The sequence below is a fragment of the Silurus aristotelis genome (assembly GCF_946808225.1).
Source record: "Silurus aristotelis genome assembly, chromosome: 7".
Taxonomy (NCBI): Eukaryota; Metazoa; Chordata; class Actinopteri; order Siluriformes; family Siluridae; genus Silurus; species Silurus aristotelis.
Window position 1 is genome coordinate 28,057,474 of NC_139580.1, and position 20,994 is coordinate 28,078,467.

The 20,994-nt window shown below is 39.7% G+C and overlaps 1 protein-coding gene across 5 annotated transcripts in view; it reads left to right on the plus strand.

Annotated features, from left to right (window-relative positions):
• The window catches only part of slc38a4 (solute carrier family 38 member 4), a 33,110-nt gene extending 14,538 nt beyond the window's left edge, over positions 1-18,572 (plus strand). For all 5 annotated transcript variants that reach the window (XM_083546354.1, XM_083546350.1, XM_083546351.1 and 2 more), the window contains 14 exons: positions 1,014-1,107; positions 1,289-1,404; positions 2,723-2,796; positions 2,975-3,067; positions 3,186-3,267; positions 4,469-4,551; positions 4,764-4,822; positions 5,916-6,176; positions 7,177-7,256; positions 7,373-7,473; positions 7,689-7,813; positions 13,878-14,022; positions 14,857-14,954; positions 15,694-18,572. In XM_083546354.1, coding sequence (XP_083402480.1) covers positions 1,014-1,107; positions 1,289-1,404; positions 2,723-2,796; positions 2,975-3,067; positions 3,186-3,267; positions 4,469-4,551; positions 4,764-4,822; positions 5,916-6,176; positions 7,177-7,256; positions 7,373-7,473; positions 7,689-7,813; positions 13,878-14,022; positions 14,857-14,954; positions 15,694-15,798 — 1,516 coding nt within the window. In that variant the 3' untranslated portion in view covers positions 15,799-18,572. The remainder of the gene's footprint in view (positions 1-1,013; positions 1,108-1,288; positions 1,405-2,722; positions 2,797-2,974; positions 3,068-3,185; positions 3,268-4,468; positions 4,552-4,763; positions 4,823-5,915; positions 6,177-7,176; positions 7,257-7,372; positions 7,474-7,688; positions 7,814-13,877; positions 14,023-14,856; positions 14,955-15,693) is intronic.
• The last annotated feature ends 2,422 nt before the right edge of the window (positions 18,573-20,994 follow it).

Genomic DNA, 20,994 nt, shown 5'->3' on the forward strand with positions numbered 1-20,994 from the left:
TTATGTCTACACAAATGTTCTGGTTTTATCAGCACTACCATTAGGTGCATAAATATTTGGACACTGACAAAGTTGCCTACCACAGTCTACGAGGTGGTTTTTAAAACTAGTTTTGTAACCCACCCACAGACAAGGGTGCATACATGGTCACAGGGAGCACCAACCTTTATAAGTCAGTGTGCCTAAAGACATTGTTCTCTCTACACGGGGCTATTCTGAACATGTGCGCTGCCAGGTCTTTGATTTAATCGTGGACAGCAAGTTAGGACAAAGAGCAAACGTGAAATTCGGCGTGAACCTGGGCAAGTTATGCATTTTAGGTTGATTACCATGTGTGTGTGAGTGATTATGCCTTGTGATGCATTGGCCCAGTTCAGGGTGTCCCCTACTTTGTGCCCTAAGTTTCCTAGAATAGGCTTCAGGCTCCATAAGACCCTGTGTGGGATCAGAAGTATGATGGATGGATGGCTGGATGGATGAATGGATGGATGGATGGATGGATGGATTGATGGATATGATCTCAAAAGCATTTTAATTTTGAGGATGTGTATACGTATTGAATTTGGTGGACGGTGTTGGAATTGCAGCACTTTTTATACAGAGTTCCCATTTTTTAAAGGATCAAAAGTAACTTGATAGTTGATGGGTCAGCTGTTCCACAGCCAGGTGTGTTTCACTCGAGTAAGTAAGGTCTAGAATGAAGTCCGAAGAAGTGCCAGTGCCAGTGAAGCGAGCAATCATAAGGCCCATGAGCATCATAAGCATTAGGTGTGGTCTTTTAGCCTTTTTGATACACACTGGTGAGCTCAAAGACACCAAAAGCCCCCTTCAGAACAGTCAGCCAGAGGAACATCCTCCAGGGCGACAGGCATATCTGTGTCGAAGTGAACTATCAAGGGAAGACCTCACTAGAGTAAAATATAGAAGATCAGGAAGATCAGATTAAGCATATGTGTGTGTATATATATTTATTGAGGTCTATAATAAGTGGCTCTCGATTGAATGTTTTACAGTCAGTATCTTGATGAAGAGGATGCTGAGAGTCAGAAGTTTCTCACAAATGGAATAATGAAGAAGAAGAAGTTTGAGGAGTATCATGAAGAATATGTAAGATCATTATAATTCTAGTTGTTATTATTATTGCATGTAATTTATCTCTGTACAGTTTTGCTTTAAAATAATAAGAAAATCTATTATTTAGGTAAAAAGGTCTAGGCAACACTCTCTTTCTCTCTCTCTCTCTCTCTCACACACTTTCTTTCTCTCTTTCTCTCTCTCTTTGTTACAGCACCCAGGTCATGCGTCTATGGGGATGTCTGTGTTTAACCTCAGTAATGCCATCATGGGAAGTGGGATCCTGGGCCTCTCCTTCGCCATGGCAAACACTGGAATCATCCTGTTTTTGTAAGTATGACTTGGTTATTATCAGGATGCTCTTTTTCTCTCTAATAAAGTAAAATCTGGATATATTCACTATTTGGCCAAAAGTATTGGGACACCCTACTTTTCCACCCATACGTGGTTCTTCACCGAACCGTTACTACAAAGTTGTACACACAATCGTTTCGGACGTCTTTAGACGCAGCATGAAAATCTTTCTTCACTTAAAGTAGGAGACCCAAACCTGTTCCAGCATGACAATGCCCCTGTGGAGCTCCAAAGCCAGCTCTATGAAGATGATCATCTTTCCATGGGTTGGAAGATGTGGAAGATCTCCTGCTATAGAGCTCCTATAGAGCACCCCCATCCCTTCTCACTTTCTCACTTAGATCAGTACCTGATTTTACAAGCACACTTCAAAATCTAGAGGAACATCTTCCCAGAAGAGTGGGGCTTATCTCGTACAACCCGATTATTTATTTAGATATTTTATATAAGCCGTTCGATATTAGCTGTAAACACTGCACCACACCAGTCTGAACGTGCTCTCGTTAATGTAACACACACTTGTACTATTTCTGGCTGAGGAACTTCAAGTCTCTGGCTTTGCTCTTTAAACTCTTGAGCCAGACGGTGGTACAGACTGAACCTGACACAGAAGCACACAGACTGAGAGATCGAGTCTTAGCGAGAACCGCGTTAGCATGTCTGTATTATTGAGCGTGTTTAGACTGACTGACGGCGGTCAGCTGGTTCACTCGTTTCTACTGACCTCGCATTCTCCTCATAGCATAAGGATAAAGAGAACACCTTCCTCAGCGCTAGATCCGGTTCTCACCTGACTAGCGGGTCAGTGTTTTGGCCTCGTCTCCATCACTCTTCGACTCCCTCCTGCGTCAGGTGGCTATTTCGGTTCTCCGTACTCCGTTCTTGTGCCTGGTAACTCTATCAGACACAGATACCCAGGCTTCCCTTCAGCTCTTCTCTCTTATTTATTTTTTTTTCCTTCCCCCCCTTGCTGTCTTTCATTCTGTCATTTTCTCTTGACAGATATCAAGTAGTGTCGGTTGACAGGAATACGCAGGTTGACGTTGGAATGTAAGGGAGGATTGATGGCCTCTACTGAGCGTGTACCGCGTAGTTAAAAATAACCTCCATAGCACAGTCGTGATGTGTTTCTCCACACACACACACACACACACACTCGCTTGAGCAGGTCAAAAAAGTGCGCTGTGTACCACTGTATTTTAAAAAATTAGATTGATTTTACAGTGTTTAAACACAATCCTATGTCCCACGGTGGAAACAAGTTTTTGTTTTGTTTTTGTTTGTCCTCCTGCAGCATTCTCCTCTTTGCTGTTGCCATTCTCTCACTCTACTCAATTCACCTGCTGCTTGTTACGGCTAAAGAAGGAGGTAATCATTAACTCTCTCACATACACACACACACACACACACACACACACACACACACGTGAGAATATAATTGATATCGTAGGCATCTCCTTTTCTATTTCTAGATTAAATGGCATTGTATGGGTGTCATGTGCTATTTTTCTCTTCCCCTGAGCATATCATGTATCAATATTTTCAGGTTCTCTTATCTATGAGAAGCTGGGTGAAAGGGCGTTCGGCTGGCCGGGGAAAATGGCGGCCTTCGGCTCTATAATCATGCAGAATATCGGCGGTGAGTGTCGGAGTACAGCCGAACATGTCTTCATTTCATCATTATTGCAGTGGTAGTAACGGAGTTCATATGGACTTGTCCAGTGTGAGCACATTGTGATCGAGTTGTCTTTGCGCAGCCATGTCCAGCTACCTGTTCATCGTGAAATACGAGCTGCCGGAGGTCATCCGGGCCTTCCTGGGACTGGAGGAAAACTCAGGGTGAGTGGTGGCTGCAGGTTGAAGTCTTTTTAATCCAGAATGAGAACGGGGTCAGAGTAGATGCATGCTTGAAAAAAAGAAATGTTAAGGGAAATATTGTCCAAAGTGCATTCCATTTTGGATAACTCCTCCCACCCACTACTGAGGAGTCTGAGGAGTACCTTCAGTGACTGACTCATACAACCACGACCACAGAGCACCACAGGAGATTTCCACCTGTGACCATCAAATTATATTTCTCCTTCCTCTGGGTGTTACACAGCTGCTCCACTATATAGATATAGAGAATATAGATAGTTATATAGTTTCATATATAGATAATTTAGATAGTTATATATAGATATAAACGATATATATAATGTAACTCGGAAAACAATCGTTGGCGAGAAGCCGCAAGTGGCTCGAATGTTCAGAGTTACATTTCAAAACAAAGTTTGTATTATTAAATTACATAAAAATGTATGAAATACTATTTTATTATTAATTTTTGTTGAGTTTAAACTACAGTAAATGTACAATTCCCCTTGAAAAAGGAACCATTTAAAAGCAGAGAGTCAAAACCTTGCGATATTTTTGTTACCAACAATATGCACTGCATATGATATGAAAATATATATTCATATCTATTATTGTTATTTATATCGTCTATGCCATTTTTATATATTGTTAATATCGTGAGCAATTGTATTACAATTATTGTAGTCTGACACTTCTGCTATCTGTTTTACACAATTTATTACATTTAATTTAAAACTTCATTTACATATATTTAAATGTTTTAATGTTTTGTTTTTTAATTTTACTTAACATTTTATTTTATTTTGCATTGAGGTTGGAAAATGTCATTTCAATGTATGATGGAGGCAGTTTTATTTGACCCTCTTGTAAATTTGAATGGGAATTTTTTTTTATTATTATTATTTAATTATTCAAATTATTTAAATTAGAAGTAGTAATACTTTTACATAACAAATTGATATTCAGGAGAAAAACATTTTCACATGATCTCTGTAGTTCATTTTTCTTGCTTTAAGTATGCGTTTATGCTAACATTACTGTAAGAGTGCTGTAGTGTGTGTGTGTGTGTGTGTGTGTGTGTGTGTCTGTCTGTGTGTGTGTGTGTGTGTGTGTGTGTGCTTCACATGGGTTTAACATGCTTCACATGGGTTTAAGTGCTTGTGTGCTTCCTCCCCCGCTGTAGTGAGTGGTACCTGAACGGGAACTACCTTGTGGTATTCGTGTCTGTCGGAATCATCCTGCCCTTGGCCTTGCTCAAGAACCTGGGTAAGCCCTGTTCCTCACTGTGTTCTCCAAAATCTACATCCATTTCCTACTGTGATCTGATAGATTTGTTTAGTTTTTTGACTTCTGCATATTTCTACACTCACACTACCCAACTGCTAATCATACAGGTTGATAGTACAGTCTTAAACCTGTGGTTCTGTACAATGAATCAGCACAAAATTGAGAATTGGAATGTGTGTGCTCTTGTGCAGGCTACCTGGGATACACTAGTGGCTTCTCTCTCTCATGTATGGTCTTCTTCGTGGGTGTGGTGAGTAGTTTTGTTTAATTATAATTTTTTTCTACTAATGTTACTCTTCAAGATGTATATCGCCTTTTAAAAAAGCATTATTACCATCATAATGACATTTTTTCATATTCATCGTGTTTGAAATAAAAAGATTTACTTACGCATACAGTTGGTGGGTAAAATAATCATGTTAATAACTAGAGGTCGACCGTTTGGATTTTAGCGATACCGATTGGATCGTACTTCCTAATAATCGTTTAATCAACCGATAGTTTTTAAAATAGATACTGGATAAAAAAAAAAAAACGTCCACTCCATGTTAAATAGTACTGAACTTTTTGACAAAAAAAAAAAAATTTTAAACTGTCCTTAATCATGAAAATGTGTTAAATTAAATAAATATTAAATATTGAAAAATTGAATGTATTCATTAGTAATTATAATTATATAATTCAACAAATAAATTGATATACTTTTATTCATAACATAATTCATAAAATTCCTCTGTTACAGCAGCAAAGAAAAATAAATATATAACAAAATATTACAGACATAATACAGTTTATACACAACACAATGTATAAATACAAAAAGAAAAACAAAAAAAGAGACCACGAGTAAGTAGTTACGCTAACAGACATATTGCACATAGGTAATATTGCACGGTTTTAAATTATTGTTGTGTTGTTTAAAAAAAAAAAGAAAAACAAAATATAATAAATATAATATAGCGCTCTCCATGCAGTGAATCGCCTCTAGAGGGTGCTCTCGTAATGACAGCGGAAGCCGGAAAAACTATTGGTATGGATTTTTGTTTATAGGCGATAGTTCCAGCGATCAACTATTGGTGTCTCGACCTTTTATTAATAACTAAGGGACATTTTAGTTTGAAAGCCCACCTTTATTATCAAATACAGATATGATATGAGCAAAACATATTATAAATTCAACTTTCTAAATATGTCTCTGGTATTGTTCAGAGATTCGTTTCAATTGTGGGGGCGTAGGGGCCATGTTCAGGAATCCCTGATTTTGACTTCATCATCACCTTCAGCATCACATAAAAAAAAATTCATAAAAATTGTTAATATTTGGGTGTGTTTGTGTGTTTCAGTTGATTTATAAGAGGACTCAGCTTCCTTGTCCTTTGCCGTTCTTCTTCCACCATTCGGCTAATACGAGTCTAAACAGTTCGGAGCTGATGAATCCGTTGCATAACGGCTCAGCTCTGATGGGGTTTTCTCGAGCAGACGTGAGCAGCGTTCACCCGGATCCCCATTCCACCGCTCAACCCGTCTCTGGAGTCCACTTGACGCATCACCCAGATGACTACGAGGACATGTGCACGCCAAAATACTTTGTGTTCAACTCGCAGGTGAGGAGTTTTACAGCAATATAACCGTAAATGATCATTTTAATTATTATCGGAATAAATATTTATAGAGAAAACGCACAATAAGATCATTTCAGAACCGTTTACAGTGGACAGTTCACGCTTGGGGGTGTGATATTGACAGAAAATATCATCTCTATTTTGGGGCATTTTCACGATTTTCATGCTGAGGTGGTCAGGGTAGCGTATGTGTAATATAATTGTGCAATTTTATAATTTTTTTGAATACAGTATTATAATGAGACCTGGGTCGGAGTTATACGAAATCGATGATATTGACCATTCAGGGTTAATTATGGGTACAAATAGTTTTTCCAGCTCTCAAATCCATATGTTTACCTTTTTTTCATCCCCAGACAAAGGTTGCATAAGGGTTTAGTTTCTTCAGTTATATGCGTTATATGGGCAAAAGTATTTGGACACCTGACCTTTTCAGCCAGGCTCCAAAACCTAAAGACGCACACACTTGTTGACGTTTTTTGAGCATGATACAAAGTGTACAATATTTCTAGCTCCATGAGGATATGCTTTTCATAAGTTTGGAGTGGAAGACCTCCTGCTATATAGAGGTTTCCCGGCTTCCTCACCTACATCAGTACCTGACTTTTCTAACACCCTTGTCTTTAAATAAGCACAAATCTCCACAGAAGCTAGTGGAACATCTTTCCAGAAGAGTGGAGCTTATTATAAATGTAAATGGAGATTAAATGTGGAACGGGATGTTCATAGCAATCTTATGCTCAGGTGTCCACAAACTTTGGTCCATAAAGTGTGTGTATCTTTAAATTATACAAACTACATGGGTACCATTTGGTTCTTATGTTAAAAGGTGTACAGTTGTATTTTTATCCAGTTTTTCTGGATATTTTTTAGCTACAAGAGAGTCTTCAGGACAGAGGCGTTTTGTTTGTTTGTTTGTTGTTGACTGTGTTACAAGCCTAATAATAAACGGAACTGATTTTCTGTGTTTTTTGTTCTCCAGACTGTTTACACCGTTCCTATACTTGCATTCGCCTTTGTGTGTCACCCAGAGGTCCTTCCTATTTACAGCGAACTCAAAGAGTGAGTAGCGTTTTGCACGTCGCTGCTGCAAAACTGTCAAATAAATAAATTGATGAATAAACAAACCAAAAAAAAAATTTTTTTTATTTATTTATTTATTTCATTTTGTTTTCCAGTCGCTCTCGGAAGAAAATGCAAAACGTTTCGAACTTGTCGATTCTGGCCATGCTGATCATGTACATGCTGTCAGCGCTGTTTGGCTACCTCACATTCTATGGTACGTGTACACACGCACACACACGCACACACACACACACACACACACACACACACACACACACACACACACACACACACACACACACACACACCCAAGACATGTATGGCATTATCAGATGTGCTTGTTATCAGTTTAATGAAAATTTTTCTCCACTCTCTTCTCTCTCACACACACACACACACACACACACACACACACACACACACACACAGGTAACGTGGAGGCAGAGTTGCTGCACACCTTCACCAAGGTTTATAAGTTTGACACGATGCTTCTGTGCGTGCGCGTCGCCGTGCTCACGGCTGTAACGCTCACCGTTCCAATCGTCCTCTTCCCAGTGAGTACCCAAGCAACGTTTGTGTATACACACACACACACACACACACACACACACACACTATTTACAGTCACATGGGTCAATGATTTTATAAAAAAGAAAAGCCCTTGATACAGCATTGTCTGATTAATAGCTGCTGGGATTGTCCTCTGTTTTTATCTAATTTGTGTAATTTTTGTGTATGACTCGATTTAAAACGCTCGTTAATGAGCACGTGATGAAATCAGACACGTTTTGTGTGATAATTGATTAACAATATGGAATTATTTCAACGTACACATTTTCTTGCCTCATATCTTGAATTTTATGATCATATTAAATGCATATTTGACTGAATCATGCAGTGCCCGCGGTAGGTGTGTTTCGCTTTATACTCGATAACGTCAAATCGCACGTCGTTACATTCAACAATGAAATGATCGTAGACGTTTCTTCTTGTTTTGATCATTTAATGCCATTTGGCAGACGCAATTATTCAGAGCGACTTAAACTTGAGCAGTTGAGGGTTAAGGGCCTTGCTCGAAGGGCCCATGAGTGGCAGCTTGGTGGTGCTGCGATTTGAACTCGCGACCTTTCGGCCTCCTCGTTACCTCGACGTTTCTGAGCAGCAGCAGCAGAAAAACATTCTCGTAAATATGCGTTGTATGCTTAAAAGTTTTTGGACATCCGACCATCAAATATTAAAGTATGTGTTTTTTGAACATCCCGCACGTGACATTGGGTCTCAATTTGCCATTATAACAAGCTCCACTTTTCTGGGAAGATGTTCCTCTAGATTTTTGTGGAGATCCATTCAGCTACAAGTCAGGAACTGATGTAGGTGAGGTAAAAGGGCTTGGGGTTCTTTCACAGTATCCAACTTGTGGAAAGCAGATCTTTATGGAGGTACCTTTTGGATTTGGGTCTCCTAGTTGGGGTGAACTAGACAAAGACGTCCTGTACAACTCAATGCTTACAACTTTGCATATGAGTGGAAATCTCAGGTGTCCTAATACTTTTGCTTGTATAGTGTAGTTGTCTTCATTTAATATTTACAACCAGAAATAATATTTATCCTAATCTGGTTCTATTGGTAGTAAAATTTAAAACTTGACGTCGGTGGAAAAAAAAACAAATTAGTGGGTTATGTAAGAAATTGAAACTATCAAAATTTCTGTATATTTGCTGTTGTATAACTGCAGATTAAATGAGTATATTAAAATATTAGAAAGTGCTCGTTCACGTGAGATGAGTGTCACGCATATTGTGACTGCTGTGCTGCCTAAAAGCACACACTGTTCCCCCATGAGGCCACAGAACAGCAGCAGTCGGACGTGTCGGATCGGCCATGTGTGTGCCCTTTTACACCAGACGTGTGTCTGTACTCGTGTTATACATAGTCGACGTTTCTGCTTCTCGAGAGGGCGAGATCTGTCAGCACTAGGGGGCCCTGTTGGGTTTTCTTAGATAATCCCACACACATTCTTACACTCACACACACAAAAACATAGATTTTTATTATTAATTTGCATTTGCAGCATTTAGTAGATGCCTTTGTCCAGAGCAACGTACAAAAGTGCTTTGAGGCTCTAGTAATGAATAGATCTAATCTATTCTAAATTAGAGATTAGATTCTAGATCTAATTAATCCACCAAATTCCATTAACATAATGTAATGAGCTTTCTTTCCACATTAAATAAGATCATAAGAATAACAATCCAAATTACATCAGATGTTTAAATAAATGTTTAAAAAAAAATGATTTATCAAGTAATGATTAGTTACATTTAATGTCCACTAGGGGGTGCACTTGTGCAATCAGCTCTGTTATTTTTTTTTTCATGGATTTTCTTTTCCCTTCTTTATGCCATTCTGCAAACGCCTTTATCCAGAGCAACGTACAATTTACACCTGCAGTTAAGCTGTTAAGGGCATTGCTCAAGGGCCTAACAGGTTGATTAGGTGGTGCTTAGATTTCAACATTTAAAAGTCTCTTTGCCATGTAAAAAAAAAATGCAAATGCCCACTAGATGGTGCTATTGTGTGTGTGTTTGGTGGGGGTGAGCAGCGGGGTAGCTTTATCCTGGTCAGAGTCTTTGTACAAAAGGAGGCAGTATTACATTCCTTATGGGACCCCAGTTTGTCCCAGGACACCATTGTGTATGACGTGTAAATAGATCAAATCCAATCAAATTTTATTTGTCACATACATACAGAGTAAGACATGCAGGGAAATGCTTTTATACGACGGTCCGGCATGAGGGAATAGAACTGAAATCATACTGAGTATAACATTGTTTGGTGTTTAGAGCAGCAGATGTAGCCCTACAGCACCAAAACTCATTTTGGAAACGAGGAGGATTTCAGCAAGCACTGGTGTGAATGTAGAACCCAATAATTGTCAACGTTTTTGTGTTTCTCGAGTCGCTCGGTTCTTTGGCTCGATCAGTGTGGCTTCGTGGAAAGTGGGAGGGGGGAGTGAGAGCGAGTGGAATATTCCACTGTAGCCATGAGGCGATCGGTGTGTGTGTGTGACCTTGCTGAGCATCAGATAATGCAATAGCACTCGGCTGCCACTTGGAGTGCTACAAGCACATTAGATCAACAATTAATCTGTACACTGTATTCTCAGGTTCACAGTTTGTCTTCTTAAACTTGCTGAAAAAAGAAATTGGAGAAATCTCTATAATGTGATTTTTATTTTTTGTTAGTTTGTTTTTTTAGAAATTAAAACCTTGAGGTCGACTGATTAAATCGAGGATTTATCGAGATGTTCTTGCACTTATCGTTGAGCATAGGACAAGTGACCATGAACCCCCTTCAGATTTCTCTCTACTCGTGTAAAAACATTGCCTGAAGAATTTATTCTCTTTATCGTCTGAATGTTTACACTGATGCAGAAGCGAGGCGCATCCCCCAGCTCCACTCGCTGGTATTATCATTCAGCTTGCGTGCTTTTGCCTCGAAACGACTTTGTAACCTTTTTTTTTTTTTTTTTTTTAAGAAGAGGGTAAAAGAGGCCATTTCGATATTAAGGGCTGGATATAAACGAGGCACATTGTGCGTTTCTTGGCAATCGGTGTCCTTTGCATTGCTGAAAGGTCAGCGAGAGACAAAAAGAGATTACATTTGCTGTGTCTCCAGGCTGCAGAGTCCTTGGCTTGGTAACGGTGATAAAGAAGGATGATAAACTGTTTCTCATGAACACCGACGGCACATGTGTTTACCTACTGGGCCTGTTTTCCTCCATCAGTGTAAAAAACTCTGATTCTATGATTCAACACTCGACTGCAGACTAGTAATATTTTACTTATTTTGAATTGATATGTTTGGCCATGTCCACACTGATATGTTTTAGTTTGAAAACGCATATTTTTCTCTCTTGTCGCCTTCCGTCCACACTCAGTCAATAAATAATTAGCTTTTTTGAAAACTCTCCAAAGTAGATAAATTTGGAAGCCGCATTTCCAGGAAAATTAATAGGCGATGATTTCAATCATTGCCACGATGTTTAAAAAAGCCGGAAAATAAATAAACGTCAGGCGAAAACGATGCATAGCTGAAGTTCCATTTATTTAATGATATCGCAAAGAGCTTATTCACGTCAAAAAACCTTTAAAGGAGATTGTAATCGCAGCACTGGACGCGATATAACTGGACTGTATTAGTAAGAACTCGAAACGAACAGCCACTGGCTCGTTTTTTGGATTCGATTCAGAACATCGCTGACAGATGACGGTCATTTTAGCGATACTGAATATACAGTATAATCTGCCTTTGGAATTTTGAAATGTCAGCCTTCCCGATGCAGCAGATGGATTAACCTCCCAGCTGAGCAGTGAAGCAATGAAACCGGCTTTAGCACAGGATTAATGCCACTAATTCCAACAATGCAGCCGCTGATTCTACAAATCGTAGTCCAGAATAGTTGCTTGTTTTGTGTTTTTTTATTTTTATTTAAGAATGAAACAATAAAGCCGAATATGTTCACACTGGTGTTCCATGATATATTGCAGTGGCACACTGCCACATGTTTTACCTCCTGGGTAACTGGCATTACAGAGAGTAAAAGAGAGATAGAAAGACTGGATGAAGATCACACATGTATCTGAAAGCTCTTTGGTATACGCCAGTGGACGGCGAATTTTTCAGTCCCGGGCGCTCGAGAAAACGAAATGTCACAACCAGGTGCCAACGAGTCCTTTACTGAACAAATCTGATGCAAAAGAGCAAAGTGCTGGCATCAGGCTGCTAAAAATAGCGGCTAGACATCGAGCTGTGAGACGGAGGAAGAGAAACGAGAGACTTTTAAAATGAGTAATTCAATAGATTATGGTGGGGGTTGTTTGTTTTGTTTAGGTTTTTTTTTATATTTGGCTATTACAATTTTTTTTGTTCTTATTGTAAATTAATGTATTTATTGTAAAAGTATTTTTCTGGTTTGTTTTTATACTCTGAAACCTACCCTGATAAAGAAACCCCTCATTGTGTTGTTATGTAGAATATATACGACCTGTAAGACCTTTATATTTTATAACAGCTTGCATATTCATTAGTTTGTTCCCTGTTGTTTTGTTTATTTTTCCATACTAGTTCATCCTCGTTTACACGCCTTTCTGCATCTTCAACGCGGTTACTCGTAGTTCTTGCCAAACTTGCCATACTGTGGTAAAAAAACTACACAATGGCAGTCTAAAGGTTTCCATTCTTCATATTTGGTCGACTGAGTCACCGCTTTATGAAGCTTTAATTTGTGGAGACAATTAGCAAACAAAAGCTTTCATTGGTATCTGAAGTAAAGTATATCTGAAGGCTGTTGGTGTTTTGTTTATTTTAAATACACCCCTCGCTTTTTTAATGTTTGAGGTCACTAAATGCTTTGTTTTTGTTCAGATCAGCGTGTCACTGAAATATAATGTCATTCAAACAGTCTGTCGTGGACAATAAACTGACGGCACACATCAGAAGCTATGACACTCCTCCTGAGCTGGCTGATGCAACACTCTGAGGACATTTCACTACTTCTGCACTGTGCGTGTGTGTGTGTGTGTGTGTGTGTGTGTGTGTGTGTGTGTGTGTGTGTGTGTGTGTGTGTGTGTGTGTGTGTGTGTGTGTGTGTGGTGAACCTTCCCCCAGTGCATTTGCTTTCCCAGGCTTGTGTGTGTGTGTGTGTGTGTGTGTGTGTGTGTGTGTGTGGAGCTGCTGATCCTGCAACTTAGCTTCTATGCTACAGTCTGTTAGCTACCTGCTGCTAGCTTTGGGACACAGTGCGTTTCAATTGAACTTAAATCTAGTGATGTGTGAATAAAATTTCATACTCGATTGACCACCGGTTCTTTATAAACTTATTTTGAAAACAAAATGGTGTCATCTTCTGAATATTATGACTATACTGTAATATCATGGGACTTGGGTATGGATTCAGCGTGGACCTGGAGGCTTCCTGTCACTTGTACCAGGTGTAAATGGCGTATGGAAATGACATTACAGCCACTCGACTTCGCTTGAAACGCACCCTGTTTTCTAAACAAAGTTAGCAAGTTTAGTAAAAAAAAACAAACACAAAAAAAAAAACACTAGCAAGGTGAAAGCTGGGAAAGCCGTGGCGAAATAGCCTCATCCATCTTGTTTTCCCAACTTCTTATTTTGGTGAAATTGAAATCGAAAACATACAGTGCTGGTTCGGAAAGTTCTAGAAATCATCTAGAAAGCTGTTGGGTGGTTTACACTTCACACGGTAGACGGCTGCTTTCATGGAACGGCTTGTTGTTCATTGCATAGGATTCTTTTTCAAAATGAAAAATGTAATAAAAAGCGCATCGTACGGATTACTTCAACATTCTCACGCTTTACGTTTGATCGCAATGAAAATGGTCAGATTTCCTTCAATGCCTGCTTTTAATTTCTTTTCAATTTACCACAAGACCCACAATATCCTGTCTTCATAACGGGATAAATCTTTAACTCCCGTGACGCCAAATAATTTAATTTTTTATTTTTTTTAACAGTGAACTGTTTCTAAGGTCATTGACTCGCTCCTGTAACGAGCTGAAATGTTCACATTTTGTCTGTATGTGTTTTTAGATTCGCTCTTCTATCACTACGCTGCTGTTTGCTGGGCGAGAGTTCAGCTGGATCCGACACATCCTCATTGCCGCGGCCATCTTGTTTTTCAACAACCTTCTCGTCATCTTTGTTCCAACGATCAGAGATATTTTCGGCTTTATAGGTAAGTGATGTTTGGTGTGTCTGAAGTTAATCGTCTGTAGCTTTATGTGTGTGTGTGATACTAATATTGGCAGCTAACTAGCATGATACACAGCTGTTAATGCACAAGCTGGACTTGGTCATCCAGGCGCTGCTATTCTTATTTAAGTTTAGATTGTACATATTGTTTCAAGTATCTTGAGATTTACCACACATCATCTGGGTGTTTTGGTACATTGTGTGGCCAAAAGTATTGGAACACCAGCTTTTTTCACCTATATGTGGTTCTTGGCATGACATTTTCTCTTTAATTAAAGCAGGAGATCTATGAAGATATGTTTTGCATGGGTGGGAAGATGCGAAAGATCTCCTGTTTTAGAGCTCCAACTTTATTGTGACTGCACCCCAGGCCTCCTCACCTGACTTTACTAACACATTTGTCTGAATTAGTGCAAATCTACACAAAATCTAATCGAACATCTTCCCAGAAGAATGGAGCTTATTATAACAGCAAATGAGGGCAAAGTGTGAAATGGGATGTTCAAAAAGAAGCACATAGCCATCTTGTGCACTGGCTTTGCTGCAGAAAATTTCTTACACAAACCTGACCTCAAGCAGGACGCAGCCATTTTGTTTAGGTTGGTCCCTGATTACGCCATAGACGTGCATCACAGGGGTGAAATTTTCGAAACATGGCGGATATGTAGAAAGTATTGCAGAAGCAATTAAAAAAACAAAAAGGCTGATCTGATACCTGGTGTTTTAACTCATTTGATAAGTATGTGTGTGTAAAAATGGACTGTATTATAAAACTGGAAATAAAACACGCCACTTTTCCGTTTTCCTCCTGCTACAGGCTCATCTGCTGCCACCATGCTGATCTTCATCCTACCTGCTGCCTTCTACCTGCGACTCGTAAAGAGTATACCGTTCAGATCCACTCAGAAGATATCAGTAAGTTTGCATTGATGCAATAATGTATAGAGTTTGTTTATCGTAGGATTTCGCCTCTACGATTGTGTGGCCAAAAGTATTCAGACTTTTCCAGCCTTATGTGGTTCCTCTACAAACTGTTTAAAATTGGAGGCACACAATTGTATTGGATTGTATAGGAAGTGGTGGCATTACATTTTCCCTTCACTCGAACCAGGAGAACCAAACCTGTTCCAAGGTCAGCTTTAGATATGCTTTTGGAATATATGGAAGATCTTCTGCTATAGAGCTCTTCAGACCTCCCCTTCATTAGTACCTGATTTTTACTAACACCCTTGTGGTTGAATGAATCTCCACAAATCTCCACCAAATCTAGTGGAACATCTTCCCAGAAGATTGCAGCTTATTATAAGAGCAAATGCAGACGCCATATAGAATTGGATGCACATATGTGAAATATGTTTGGGTTTATATAATGTAGCTCTGTATTTAATTTTAAACTTTTAGTATGGTTTAGATTAGATTCAACTTTGCGCAAAATACAGTTAGTGCATTGGGATCAGTGTCAAATATTTACATGTGTACAGGGCGATAAGAATATGATATATGATGGATATTAATAAGCAATGACAGAATAATGGATCATATAAAACAAATAATATTAATATTAATAAACAGTACATGGTAAAGGCTTTTATATACAATGAGTTCAATGGTCATGGATAGCACATATAGCTAAACATTGCTTTGTGTCCCCCAGGCTTTCATTTTCCTGATAGTGGGCATCATCTTCATGATTGGCAGCTTGTCTCTTATCATGCTCGACTGGATCCACAATCCTCCTGGAACTGGAGGTGGCCACTAAACTCTGCAAAAATCGCAGACTGAGGGTTATTATGTCATACGATATACAGTGCGAGACACGTTGCAGGAGACGCCCTCCCTCTCTGCATTACAGAGTTACAACATTCAGTCAACATGACCTCTTTCACCCTCTCGGTCTTTTACATTCTCTCATCATCCCGCATCTTCATCCTCATCCTCATTGTGTCAGTGTACATCTTCGGGGAGGGAAAGAAAAGAGAAAGAGGAAAGGGTCTAAACCGGCTGCTTTTGGACACTGCAGATGAATGGTGCTTCAGGAGGTCGTTCTTGTGATGGATAAAAAAGCACTTGATTTTTTTCGCGTTTTTACGATTTTTATGTATGTTCACAGATGGGCGCAAAACAAAAAAACGACAATAACAAACACTGGCACCAATTGATGATTGTACACACCAGAGAGCATTTTAGTGTTTTAGTCTTGGGTTTCTTTCTTTAGAAAAAAAAAAGTGCATTTTATTTGTTTCCTTTATATAGCATTAATTAGTGTTTTTTTCAAATCTTTTTCAAATCTTCCATTTGATCATTTTCTACTCTCTGAAAGAATTCGGAAAAACACAGTTTTGCTACTACAACGTTATCCGTTGATGAACGCGGCAGGGTCGCATGTCTCAATTTTACCCTCTTTAGCGTACGAAACAAAAAACCCTCGGCGGTGACCTCTATGCAATGATTTGATCTACTCTAACCGTAAGCGTGAGCCTTGGGGATCTCATCCCTGAGCGCTGAGTGTGAATCCGAAAAATCCGGTTTTATTCCAACTCCAAATCCATCGTATAAGACGAGCGCGACACGAAAATAGGACAGCTGGCTCTGACCTTTTATGGCTTTGGGTGAATCAAAGAGCTCAAAACCAGAATGGGCTTCATGGTCATCGTCATCAGCCGCATTATGAACACTACCAAGCACCTGTTTAATACTGATACACCCAGTAAGAGTAAACACTCATTAAAACGCATTGGGTCCTGAATTGGTGGTACGAGGTGGTATCAAAAGGTTTCACGACTACCTACAAAAAAAGTACTTTATTTATCTACGTTTACACACCTTCAAAATAGTCCCCTTGAACAGCAAAGAGAATCGCACTGGATCTCCGCAACGGTGTCAAAGCAGTAACCTTTGAGCCGGATGTTCATCTTCTGGGCAAGGGGCAAAACAAGGGTGAGATCATGTTGTTTCACGTGTGAAGAGGGCTCCGAGACAGGGTGCGCACGTGGTCAGCATAGCAGACGTGGTCAGAATAGCACCAGTCACATAACTCCCAATGTACACACACTGACTTCTGAAGGTCGGTGCTCCCTATGACTGCGTGCAGCTATCTAGTCGAACTAGTCTTGCAACTTTTTGATACCACCTCGTATATTTGGTAGTGCGATTCTGTGAATTGGGCGCGTCTTTACACCGAACCCTCATGTCCTCCAAAACATTTGATATATACTAACTTGAGTATTAATATATCCGGTTTTATAAAGTTTAGCAAAAAAACTAAACTGGAAAGGTTCCGCTGTGGCTGTTATCGTCACGCCGTACCGGTTTGTTAGTCGTGTCCGAGTGAAGTCGTGTCCTCATTGGGTGCAGAGACCATTAGACAAACCAAACACTGCTGATGTGACTCTCTTTTGTGCTGAATTATTATTATTATCTATATATTTTTTGTTATTGTTCCTATCCGGCCAAAGTGGACAGTATTTATAGATCGTTTGTTGATCTACCTAGACATAGACAGATATTTCAAATGAAATGGTATATTTTGTGCATGTTTTGGATCATGGTCTTTTTTGACAGTTGTATATTCTTTGTAAATAATCTTGCTATACGGTACACTTCATTTATTTCTTCTGGGTGAAGATATCTGGCTGAGATCATCTCAAGTGTTCACTGATAGTTGTATGTATTTTAGTTCTATTTGTTAGTTGACTAACTTTCTTTCCTTCGATCTTTCTGAGCTTGCTTTGTAAATTTTGTGAGGGGAAAACAATGTATTTCTATTATTTCGTGTTCTGCTTAGCAATTTTTATGAATGAACAAAACAAAAAAAACCTGAAGTGTTTTTTTTTTTTTTTTTTTATGCTACTCATTTGTCAGTTCCTGATGGTACATAACTGAAGCATGGGTATGGCTGTATTACATATGGCTGAAGATAATCTCCTGCTCTTCCTTCTCATTTTTTGGACACTATTTTATGCCCTATAATGCCTTGGTGTATGGTGGGGCAGGGTCCAGTCCACCTGCAACAATTGCAGGTTAACACTGATTCTTATTGCTCACTGTAAATCAGGCTGTAGACACCCATGTGTTGCACGTTTGTGTATTTGTGTATTCAGTGTCTAATGGCAGTGTCATGCTGGAAGGGCTTTAGCTCTGTGCCTTGATGTTCCCTCAGGTATTTTAAAGAGGAGTCTGGCTTCATCTGTGGAGGGGTTCCATACTGATTTTTTCCCCTGAATACCTCAATGACTCTCTTTTTTGCATATTTATTGCTGAAAGTGCTGAAAGTTCATGATCCAGAAAGTTAAAAATCCAGAAGAATCCCTTCCACAGATGAAACTTCGAACCCACAGCTAGAGCTTTCATCTCTTCAATTGTTCTACCTGAGTGCCATCCAAACCCACGGGGAGCAGTCCAGCCGGCTCTGCTTCCTGTGGATCAAACGTACGTGATTTGCGTATTTACTGTGTCAAATGGGGTTTTTTTGTATCATCGAAGGTGTTTCAATAATATGTAATATTCAAAAAATAAAAAAAACCTAGAAACTGACTTCTTTCTTGTGCTGTCTTGGTGTTGGTGTGACGTAATGGTGCAGCGACACACTTAAAAATTTAAAATGCAAATACCATGGATGAAGGAAAAAACCTTAACAATGACGACCAAGACTGACAACCTACAGCCAATAAGTGCTAAGAAAGGTGTGGCTAGATACGAGTGCAAATTTGACTAAAGGTAAGATGGGAGAACAAACATTTACAGTACATAGTGACATAAAGAGGTGCAGTCTTGGCGTAGTAATGATGTCCTCAGTCGAGTAGAATGGTGGAGAAAGCTACAAAGTCGAGTTGCGTACATGGCGGAACAACGATGATGTCAGTAGCAAGGATTTGTCTTGGTAACCCTTCTGTTGCACCGTACATGAAAATATTGTACGGTTCAAAGGTGAGGCTCGATACCAAGTAAAGGGGTGATCGCTCAGAGGTTAAGGTACTGGACCTTGAATCGGATGGTCATATGTTTAAATCCCAGCACTACCAAACTACCACTGAGCAAGGCCATTAACCCTCTGGATAAGGGTGTCTGCCAAATGGCATATATGTAAACATATGTGCTAATTCCCAGTCTCCAAGTGCGCAAACAGTAACATGATGTGGCGAGGTGCAGTGGCTGATGGGTAGGATTGCGAAATTCTGGGAATTCCGAGTTTTCATAGGAATTAGTGGGAATAAACTGGGAATTACAAAATTGCAGGTGAGCCTATAACAGGGAACTTAAATGTATTGAACAAATAATCTTGCAGCATAGTTTTGGATAAAACAACCAGATTTAATGCACATTCATCAATCACATGCCCACAGCAAACTTACTGCAGGGTTACTGAGGTCACGCCCCCTACATGCACTTTGTTTTCCTCACATACCACACACAATTTTTTTAATCCTGCACACACAATATTGTCAAATAATGTCCATCTTGGTTAGTAGCCAAATAAATTACATAAATATTGAATACATTTGTTTAAAACTGCCCTGTGCTGTGTGTAAGCTACTGTGCAACAAAATTATACTAACAAGAATCAAAAATGTTGTTTTTAAAATCTGTATTAGTTTGCAAGTTCGGAAGGTCTGGGGGTTTAAGCCCCGGTATCGCCAAGCTGCCACTCTTGGGCCCTTGAGCAAGGCCCTTAACCCTCTATGCTCCGGGGGTCCCTTACGAGGGAAATATCAAGGTCCGTGACGTCAGATTGACGTGGGGCCGCTTAGACTGCTGCCCCCATGACCCGAATTACGGATAAGCGGGAGAAAATGAATGAATGAATGAATGAATGAATATTAGTTTGCATGCATGTCATCTTATTACCAAACAAAATCTTCATATTTATTTGTATATGGTACAGGTTATATACATCTTCCTAAATTTTTAATTAATTCCCATCTTCTTTCGGCTGCTCCCATTAGGGGTCACCACAGCAGATCATCTGTCTCCAGACCCCCCTGTCCTCTACATCTGCCTCTTTCAACCCAACTACCTGCATGTCTTCCTTCACCACATCCATAAACCTCCTCTTTGGCCTTCCTCTTTTCCTCCTTCCTGGTGGCTCCATCCTCAGCATTCTCTTACCGATATACCCCACGTCTCTCCTCTGCACATGCCCAAACCATCTCAATCTCACCTCCCTCACCTTGTCTCCAAAACATCCTACATGTGTTGTCCCTCTAATAAACTTGTTTCTAATCCTGTCCATCCTCATCACTCCCAACGAAAACCTCAACATCTTCACCTCTGCTACCTCCAGCTCCACCACTGTCTCTAATACATACAACATCTCAGGTCTCACCACAGTCTTATAAACTTTCCCTTTCACTCTTGCAGACACTCTTCTATCACAAATCACTCCTGCTATCATTCTTCTCCACCCACTCCACCCTGCCTGCACTCTTTTCTTCACTTCTCTAACACACTCTCCATTACTTTGCACTGTTGACCCCAGGTACCTGGACTCCTCCACCTTCTCCACCTCTTCTCCCTGCAACCACACGAATCCACTGCCCTCCCTCTCATTCACACACATGTACTCTGTCTTACTCCTACTGACTTTCATTCCCCTTCTCTCCAGCGCGTACCTCCACCTCTCCAGGCGCTTCTCCACCTGCTCCCTACTCTCACCACAAATTACAACATCATCTGCAAATTCCCATAAATTCCTGGTAAGTCTCCAACTCAAATGAAAGTTCCCGTAAAAAGTTTTTGAAAATGTATTCGAAATTTTACACCCCTTTGCAACTCTGATGTGAGACGTGATCCTGCACATGATGTAATCAACTTGAACTATTACAGTATTGTACAGAAGTCCTAAGAGGGCATGAATGATATGTTTTTTCTTTCTTGTTTCCTTGTGATCTTGAATAGTTATGGTTATTATCCATGATGTTGCGATCACAAGAAAATTAAGTCATGATAACCAAAAAAA